This window comes from Scophthalmus maximus, chromosome 19 (assembly GCF_022379125.1).
Source record: "Scophthalmus maximus strain ysfricsl-2021 chromosome 19, ASM2237912v1, whole genome shotgun sequence".
NCBI classification, from domain to species: Eukaryota; Metazoa; Chordata; class Actinopteri; order Pleuronectiformes; family Scophthalmidae; genus Scophthalmus; species Scophthalmus maximus.
Genome location: NC_061533.1, coordinates 12,529,649 through 12,539,405, shown reverse-complemented (window position 1 = coordinate 12,539,405; position 9,757 = coordinate 12,529,649). Strand labels below are relative to the sequence as shown.

The 9,757-nt window shown below is 43.5% G+C and overlaps 1 protein-coding gene across 9 annotated transcripts in view; it reads right to left on the bottom strand.

Moving 5' to 3' along the window:
- Nucleotides 1–51: 51 nt before the first annotated feature.
- Nucleotides 52–9,757, bottom strand: part of smtnb (smoothelin b) — a 45,928-nt gene continuing 36,222 nt past the window's right edge. For 3 of the 9 annotated variants that reach the window (XM_035640255.2, XM_035640262.2, XM_035640261.2), the window contains 10 exons: nt 7,431–7,604; nt 6,922–6,997; nt 6,769–6,810; nt 5,757–5,936; nt 5,501–5,563; nt 5,289–5,370; nt 5,020–5,196; nt 4,801–4,927; nt 4,477–4,628; nt 52–1,748 (listed from right to left, as the gene is read on the bottom strand). In XM_035640255.2, coding sequence (XP_035496148.1) covers nt 1,580–1,748; nt 4,477–4,628; nt 4,801–4,927; nt 5,020–5,196; nt 5,289–5,370; nt 5,501–5,563; nt 5,757–5,936; nt 6,769–6,810; nt 6,922–6,997; nt 7,431–7,604 — 1,242 coding nt within the window. In that variant the 3' untranslated portion in view covers nt 52–1,579. The other 6 variants (XM_035640257.2, XR_004794588.2, XR_004794589.2 and 3 more) reach the window with 6 other exon arrangements.

Here is a 9,757-nt window from a genome sequence, read left to right as displayed (position 1 = left end):
TGGAATTTTTTTTCTACTTGACAATTTAGAGCAATAATCTCCCACAAACACTTTCATTTCTCAAATTGGTTTAATTGTTAATTCACATTTAACTGTGGTGCACAGAAACATGAAGTAATAACGTGTTGAAGCTCTACACAACACTCACTGCTTGGTGGAAGGTAATCGTTCATCAGTTGGCAGCAGTGGAAAATTGAATAATTTTCATTATTGTTCTAAATCTTCTCAAACAGCTTTAGGTAATACATGTAACCGACATGAGCTCTTGCTTTTACAAGCAGAGTAAAAATCTCCATTCAAAAAGTTTCCTTGGCTTCATGTTGTGAAATACACAATGACTACTCTTGTTGAAACTGAAAGCCAGCTTTCATCAGGCCCATGAATGTTTTCAAAGTGACACCAATTTTGTTTCACAAAACATTGTCTTAAATTAAGCTTATTGACTTACCTTAAAATGTTTTAAGTATAATGTACACACTAAAAACAAGAAGAAAAAAAGATCTTGAAAAAAATGTCCCCAAGCATAAATAAGGAGCCCTCAAACAGCTGTGTGCGAATGTGTTTGGTAATGTGTGGCAGCAATTTTGGGGGGCGATGGGAACAATGCTCGGGTTTTTTGTACACATGCTGCAGTTAGAAACATCAAGTAATGACGGAGTTCAGCTCTATGGTATCAGCCTGCAACCCCCTCCTCTGTTCTTTCTACCTGGATAAAAAACAAACATGTTGAACTGCAAACAGTTTTACCTTTAGAATAATCTGATGCTGATACAGTACAGGAGGGATGAAATGTTCTCAGTAGCACTATTGAGTTCAGAAAGGTACAATCACTCAGTGCTGAACTCAAACGTAACAACAGGGTAACAAAGAAGAAGAGAAAACACGCCTGTGCTCATGCATTAAATAGTTATATGCTAATTGGTTATATCAACATGAGAATAATAGACATAATGAAAATACTTCAAGCAACCAAAGTTTGGTAAAAATCAAAAAGTACCACAATGAAAAGCAAATAATGCATCATATATTGGGCTGGGTATATTTTTCTTCTTCAGTGGAATTACCAACAAATTACAATAATTACAAAAGTGTAGCAGAGAAACATGTAGGTATAAATAATTTAAAAGGGCAAATGTTAAAAAATACATAATAAATATTACATATTATATATACTGTATATATAATATGAAATATAAAATATCTTTTTTCTTAGGTGGTGTTTTTAAGTACACAAGCATAGTGACACAGCTACTGTATGTTAAATATCACCTGATACAAAGCTGTTTGAGAACAAAAACTGAAATCTTAAAACTCAAAAGTCTCATAAGTCTGATAAAAAACTTTAGCAATCCCTTGCAAGAGGAAGGTGGATTTTATGATGATGACGTGTCCACAGAACCGAAATATTGACACATCACCTCTGCCAAAATAAAAAAAACCACGCACAAACACACTCAAATACACGTATATACACACATACATTATCCCCAACTTTGCCATTGGTGATGTAAAACTATATGACCCAGCCCAGAGTGGAGGCGGTCATCAGGTGACGGGGGGTCACAACAACACGTCGCGGCTAAGCGCTCACTGAGCACAGGTCACAGGGCCGACCCATCTTCATCTCGTGTCTGCGGAGGTGGTTGACCAGAGACTGAACGTAGGTGAAGACACATTTGGAGTCGGGTTTGCTCCCCATGATCATCATGTCCTCAACTTCCAGCAAAGGCATGCAGTTGGCGTACGTCCTGAGGAACAGGCACACAAGACAGCAGATGTGAGAAAGAGGAGGGGGAACGGACAGGAAGGGAGAAGACCACAGATGGAGCAGAGAGTAGGACGTTCTCTTCAGATGTCCAAACCATCACGTTCTTGGCTTTCTCATGATCATTAGGAAAGGCAAAAGCGCGCGCGCGCGCACCACACACACACACACACACACACACACACACACACACACACACACACACACACACACACACACACACACACACACACACACACACACACACACACACACACACACACACACACACACACACACACACACACACACACACACACACCAGCCCTTCCTTGTTGTGGTCAAGCTCTACCTTTTCTTCTATTCTTTTTATTTTCCTACACGGTGCGGTGTGGAAAGCTCTTTGAAAAGCTCTCCATGAATAAACTTCACTTATATAGTCTATTTCATTAAACTGCTTTAAGAACAAAGACCTCAGGTAAGTGATGCAGAGACACACCACAGGATGGCGTCATCTCCCCATCCTGAAAACATTCTGAGAAGATTCTACAGACACAAAAAAGGAGTAAAGTAACAGGAACCACACAAATGTCTAGAATGACAAAATAAATGTCATAGAATCCATTTTGTTATCTAAGGAAATAGGTCACTGTGCACTTTACCATTCCAACATTTTTAAAAGGCTTTACAAGCTAAGTGCCTAAACAGCAGTAAACTAACACTCGATAAAAAGTGGGTGGACAATACAGGCTTTCCATTCTCTGCTTTGTTTCTCAACTCCTCTGTTTGAAACGTTGTGATACAGCAGATCCTTTTAAAGTGGTGAACTGCAGATGGTCCTGGCTCTCTGCCTAGACAATAGTCTATAGCAGAAATAAACGCGCGCGCGCACACACACACACACACACACACACACTTTACGTCAGTCAGAACCAATGTGAGGTTCCTTAATGGGCTTGTCTCCTCTCTCACCATGGGTTCAGTTTTAGGTGGGGTGCGACTCTAGGATGAGTTTTTGGTTTTAACCAGGCCCTTCGTCACCAGACCCCTGTAGAACTCCTGCAGGTACGTGTAAACACATTTCCAATCTGGCTCCCGCATCTTCACCATGTCGTCCACATCCAACAGCTGGGGACAGTCCACTAGTTCCCTGCGCCCATGTCCGGCAGGGGGGAGAAAATAAAAGGTGGGGAGAGGAAGGACAGAAAGAAAGACGCAAACGGAGAGACATCAAGTAGACGACAGGAAGGACCAAGAGTGAAGTGCAGATAAAACAGAGACAGAAGAAACAGGACAGAGATAGTGGACAAAGAGTAAGAAAGAAAGGAAGGAAGGAGGAGGGGAAAAAAACAGATAAAGCAGTGAGCAGCCAAATGTAAAAGGTTTATGGTGAAAAGACAGAGAGAGAGAGAGAGAGAGAGAGAGAGAGAGAGAGAGAGAGAGAGAAAGGACACAAAAAGAAACAATAACATTACATTCTCTGTGTTCACAAATATATCCATGATTTGACATGCTTCATGAACATCATGATCTATACAGTATGTGGCATACACACTCATACATACATGTCAAAACAAAATGTCAAATGAGCGTCAGGCGATGCTCATTTAGCCTTTTTGTTTGTTGTTGTTTTTTTCTGTGCACTAAGACAAGGGACTATTGACCATTTCAATACAACTATGCTCTGACACGAAAAAAAAACAACAAGGATTCAGCAAATAAACCCTAGACAACCATATGGTGAAAACAACAACACACTGGTGCACAGGATCGAGTGTCTGTGATTATGTGCGTTTGGATTTCAGATAACAACAAACTGTTGGGAGGGTCGGGAGTGCCTGGAGCGGTGAGTGATAGTGCAACACAGAGGTGGAAAGACAGGGGCTGTGGTTGGGTCCAGTGAAGAGAGTAAAAATTCATTCCTATAAACCCCAGCATGGACACTGTCCTACTGGGAGCAAGTGAACGCACACACAGGTGAGTGGGGAGCATCACAAGTGAGAATGCTGTGACGCAAGATGGAGCAGACAGAGAAAAGTAGAGGAGAGATTAAAATAAATTTTTAAAAAAGAGGGATAAAATATTGGAGAAGCAGCCGACAGCTTCCATTTTTATAACCTGGTGGTTGTTTGGGGGACGTTTTGCTCATGGGTCGCTGGCTTAGAGCAGTGTCACAGCAGTTACTCATAGTAGAGGACAGACGGAGAGTGGAGGTTTAGAAGCGGAGTTATTAGAGTGGCAATGAGGCTCACGCAGCCTCGACGGGGCTCGATACACCTGGGAGAGACCTGGGGGAGAGAGTTAACCCACAGATATCAGTGGAGGAGCTTCCACATGTTCTGGGTCCGTCTCTGAGTAAAAGCTACAAGTGGATTTTTACAGAGAAATGAGAGAATGATGGGAAAATGTGTACGTCACAGAGAAAACCACCATAATAACTGGCTTGAGTTGTTTAATTTTCATCATGTGTTCACTCCATGGCAGCCTTGGTTGGGTGACAATGTCTGTATCTTCAAGACCTGAAGGAGAACTAGGCCTGCAGGGGCTTCTTCCATTGTTTTTTTCTCTATGGTCTTCACATTTTCCAGGCCTATCTCAACAAAAACGAAAGTGGTTTCCCCCAAAAAATTTAATTGAAGCTCTTGTGCAATAAAAACTTAATGACATTCAGAATGATGTGGTTAGAGCACATGTTTCTAGGACATGAACATGTCTTTCATGTGTGTACTCACTCTGCAGCGTTGAAGGCCACCTCAAAGTTGTGCCTGCGGTTGCTGGGGCTCAGGGAGTCGTAGTCAAAGGCCTCGGGGAAGAAGTGGTGCACCAGGGCACAAAAGGCCATGCCATTGCTCCAACTGGATGAGAAGTTTTGAATATTCACATGCTGAGGGAGGAGACACAGAATAGACAAAAAGGCAGTCATGGAAACATTCCCAGAGTAGGACAATTCTATCTCAGCCTATTTTGTCTTCATCAGGTTCAGCTCGAGCTTCATTGGCTGACATTAACGTTAACAAAAGCACAGCACAGTGGGTTGCTGTGGCTGGTTGGCTAACCTCATACGAGCGGGTCTTGGCACGGCACCAGTCGAGCAGCATCTGCTTGATGGAGTTTGCGTTGGGTACACCAAAGCTGGTAGAACGCTGCACCTTGTTTACCTTGGCGACCGCCTGGTTTGCCGGGCTAAATGAGGAGTCAGGTTTGTGTTAATATTTACATGCTTTGAACGGCTCCTTTCCTTTCTTTGGTAGCACTACCTCTCTGTTTATCCTCACCTGCCTCCCTCCTTCTCCAGCTTCTCGATCATGGCTTTGCGGGCCTGCATGGCAGAAGTCTTCGGCAGAGTCTGAGCCCTCATCAGCTCCTTGCGTCTCTCTGCCTGCCTTCGCTCCACGGCGGCCAACCCGCCGCCGCCGCTGCGAGACGATGAGTCATCCTCGCGGTCAAAGACACTGAGGCAGCGACAATATACAACAATTGAATTTGCGACGGTGCTGGTATTTTACATTAAGCGTGATTATTTGACTGATATTTTATGACCCACCTGCCCACTTTTTTGCTTGTGTTAGAGGAGGAGGAGGAAGTGGAAGATGTGAAGCTGTAGGATTTTGACTGGACTGTCCCTCCTGAGACGCAAACAAAATTGTGTCATGATCATCAACACATATAAAAAATTATACTGATGATAAGATTGTGATGATTACATAAGGATAATGATTTAAGAAAGCTGGAAAGCAAAATGAAGTAATGACTCACTGTCTGTTTTCTGCACATAACTGGCCTCGACAACAGTGCTGCGTGTTGATCTGCTCCCATCATCTGGACACAAAAAATGTTGGTGTCCTTATAACATAATCACTCAATTATTATTTAGCTATAGCTATTTTTTAATTTCCTCTTTTCCCTCCCACATAATTCTTCTCACTGTAAATAAGAATGTCTTCTGTTTGAACAAAGGTTCAAACACGGTTTTGAGATGGAGAAATGAAAAAATGAAAAAATAAATAAGTACCAGACTGAGCAAAGCGGTTTGTCTTTGTGACTTGACTCAGGGTTGAGCCATCTGCTGACTTCTCGACCTTCTTCACCACCACCTCTCCTGCTCCAACCCCAGCGCGACTTTTCTGTGAACGCTCTTCTCTTTGCTGCCGCAGCTCCTGCAGACGGGTCTCACGCTCCTTTTCTCTCTGATCTGGGGTGGAGGAGAAAAAAGGTTAGAGGAGAGCAGGCATAGAGATGTGGATGGGAAGGTAGAGCGATGATGTCAGTGGAAAAAAGAGGAGGAGGACGAGGAGGAGGACAATAGGTCCTAAACAAACTGACAGCACTTCATCTGACTGCCACAAAGATGGATTGAAACAGAGCGTCCAAATTTGAGGCGATACATTTCAGGATTCTTTCCACTGTACTGTAAAATTCCAGGTGGGAGGCTCACAGGTGGGAGGCTCACAGTCGAGCCACAGCTTTCAACTAATGTGTAGAGCACAAACATCTCACATCAAATAAAAGTGAGCACACTCCCAATTGTCTCCTGTGGAAAGCAGAACCAAGTTCAGCAATTTCCAGAAAACTTTAACAGAATGTACCGTTACCTCCAGCGTTTACCTGACGTGTACATGTATTTTAACATTACATGCAGAGTTAATCTTAGACATCCATTCTTTAACTTACGCTCTTGTTATTCTAAATATGTTTTGCAATGAGCAGTCTCAGATCTGGGAATCAGGAGGTCAAACTGTCAGCTCGATGCAATAAGACACATGGTGAAGCCATATGGCGAGTGCTCACTGCAAAACGACAACACGCTAAATGTGGTGGATGTTTCAGTCACGATGTTGAGTCACACGGAGAACAGGATTCATGCACGTTAACAAAACTGTCAACATATCCTGCCTTTCATCATCCAACACAGCGATCTGATAGACACACTGATTAAAAACTGTGGTGGTCTGACTGACAGGATAGTGCACATAAAAACACAAACGCAGGCAAGTATCAGTGGTTAATGCACACTGCACACCAACCTGCCCTACCGATTTCCTCTTGACTGCATCCCAGGATGGCCTCTGAGAGCAGAATGGATCATACAATATTTGTATGATTTGGAAGAAACCAAGCAGAAGACATGAAAACTTTCATGTGTTTGTATGAGAGATATTTGTGTCTTGATAGGTTACCTCTCTTTCTCTTGCGAAGGTCTCTCATGGCTGCACGGATCATCTTCCTCTCCTCAAAGTCTTTTGACTCATCGAGCTGTGGAGAAATAAAAAAAGAAATAAAAGCAAACACACACACACACACACACACACACACACACACACACACACACACACACACACACACACACACACACACACACACACACACACACACACACACACACACACACACACACACACACACACACACACACACACACACACACACACACACACACACACACACACACACACACACACAATGAGCAGCCAATCTCCAAAAAAGCCAGTGGCACGGCTCCACTTATGTAAACAACTCTAACATTGTGGATACAGGCAACACTGTGCTGTGACTTTAACAAATATACTTTCACATAGCTGGTGAGATTTCGTGTTAATACACAAACATTCTGCATGACTGCAGCTGCTGTCTTTGTTACATAGAGGCAATCTAAATCACCCAGAATTATAACTTGGATGTGAAGTACCATTTTGTCAAGGAGCTCTTCATCCTCGATAGCAGCCAGCTGTTCGGCAGTCAGTTTTCCGGAGCGCTCGTCGGAGCTAGAGCCATTGGGGATGGCTGGGACTTGACACGCCACCTGGGCAGACTGTCCAGATGACAACACCGGCTCAGAGGCCACAGCAGGCTCCGTCTCAATCTGCACATAACATAAACACTCACCGTGAGAAAGAGCATAAATACGCAGACATGCAGAAGGACATGGTTTGGCAATAACTGATTGGGACTTTTGATGTACTCTCTATATTAATTTCAAAAGGTAAACTGTAACCTTAGCTGGATATGTGCATTGTCAACTGAGAGCTCCCTTCAAGCAGAATCTCCTAACCTGAAACATAGGATCTAAATTCTGTATTTATGACACCAGGAGAAGGATTTAAAGGAGAAATATTATGTTTTTTTCAGTTTTTAACCTTTCTTATAGTATGTTATATGGGTTTTTTGTATGTAAAAAGTCTGCAAAGTTAAAAAGCAAAAAGTCTGCCGTAAAGGGGGGTCCTGTCCCTGACAGAAGCTCCTGAAACTCTGTCAGTAATCTGGCTAAAACTTCCGTGGAATGGTGACATTACCATATTACGGATGTGCATAAAGCGTGTCTAGCACGACCCCAAAGCCGAGTAAAGCGAGAATGAGAGAACTTCCCACACTGCAGCCATAAGAGGCCTACGTTTGTGAAATAGATTGTAGAGTTCACATCTTTCCCCTCCTCTAATAATCTCTTTTAGTACCAAGTCTGCCCACTCACCACATCTCATCATTTCTTCCATCCCCTCTACCTTCCAGCCATGCCAGAGACACAGTGAGCAAATTAGAGCAAGAGAAGCCCTGCCAAGTTACTGTTCACTTGAGTCTTGGAGTGTGACTGACACATGGAGCGTCTAAATGATACTGATCTGCTGCGAACCACAAGTTTAAGTGACAGGTATGGTACACCGCTATGGCTGCAAGATGGGAGCAATGCATTAACAGATATAAACTCTGAGGGAAAACATCCAAAGCCATCCTTTCTGGTGTGTACACCACAGAAAGGACTGGTGAACATAGGAGCATAAGTCAAGAGCAAGTAGTGCACCATTAGGAAATCATGAGTTTTTTATGGTTAACCTGGCTATAGAGCAACATCTGAAGTGACCATAAATTCCTACAGACATTTTCGTTTGGTGCTGAAAGCCTTGGCAAAATATTGGCTCTTGTTGTGACTTAGTGTTTTCGTTGTAACTGAGTCTAGGTCTAGATATAGCTCAGACAGCTGGCCCCGTCCCTATCCACACTATTGTCCCTCCTCTCTGCGGGCCCCAGCAAGGGCAGGGTCTCACCAGGGAGGGACACAGCCCAGCACAGTCACAGAGCTGTGTGATCACGGGTGGCCCTCGGATTTAAGGCTTGTGTGGACACAGACTTCTGACCCATGGGACAGGCTGGACTGAGAGGCACTTGACCGACCAGGAATGTTTGGAACACAACAGAGCCCAACAATGGATGCAAGTCAGGCATTGAGGGAATGTGTGCGGGGTGAGAAAATCCCAGTTAACCTTATTGTTCCAGTTATGTTTAATTCAGTGTTGATACTGCACAAAGACAAAGGTAAAAAAATATCAGATATGGTCACCACTCATTATCACAGTCATTTGGGAGAAGTTCATTAACTTGACCAAAGCAGGTGATTGGCAGAACCAGCTGTCGTTGAACCGGTTGAATAACTGAAGATAATGCCGCAAAGACCCCAATCTCTCTCAAAATGTCACCAGTGCAAACACACTCAGGGTTTGCTATGGGATTCCAAGAGTGCATAGAGCAAACAAGCCTCGAGATGAGAGCATGTGCATAGATCTCTGGGACCTTAAATCCCTTTCTTGTTCTGAAGCCAGACCTGTAAAATCACCTCATGCTAAGTTCATGTTCCTGCCAAAGCCAACGTTATGGATGCCAAATTATAGGCCAGGGCCACCGTTACTGTTAACTGTGATAATTTTTTTTTCTCTTCCAGGAAGTACAGTGTTTCCCCTAGGTTTACTGGTTTAGGTGGGGGCTAGTTAGGGCTCGTTAGGGTTAGAGTTAGGTTTCACAAATCACGTTAGGTTTCATCCACATCTTTTATACAGGAATGAGGAATAAGGTGTATAAGGAAAGTGACATTTTCAGGGGGGGGGGCGCCCCCCCAATTCAATAGTAGGGGAAACCTCCACTCAACAGAACACTTGCATGTATGCGGCCACACACATGTGGCTAGCCAGGACACAATTAGAAACACATGCTGTTACAAGATTCAAGTATCTAATTGACAGATTGTAG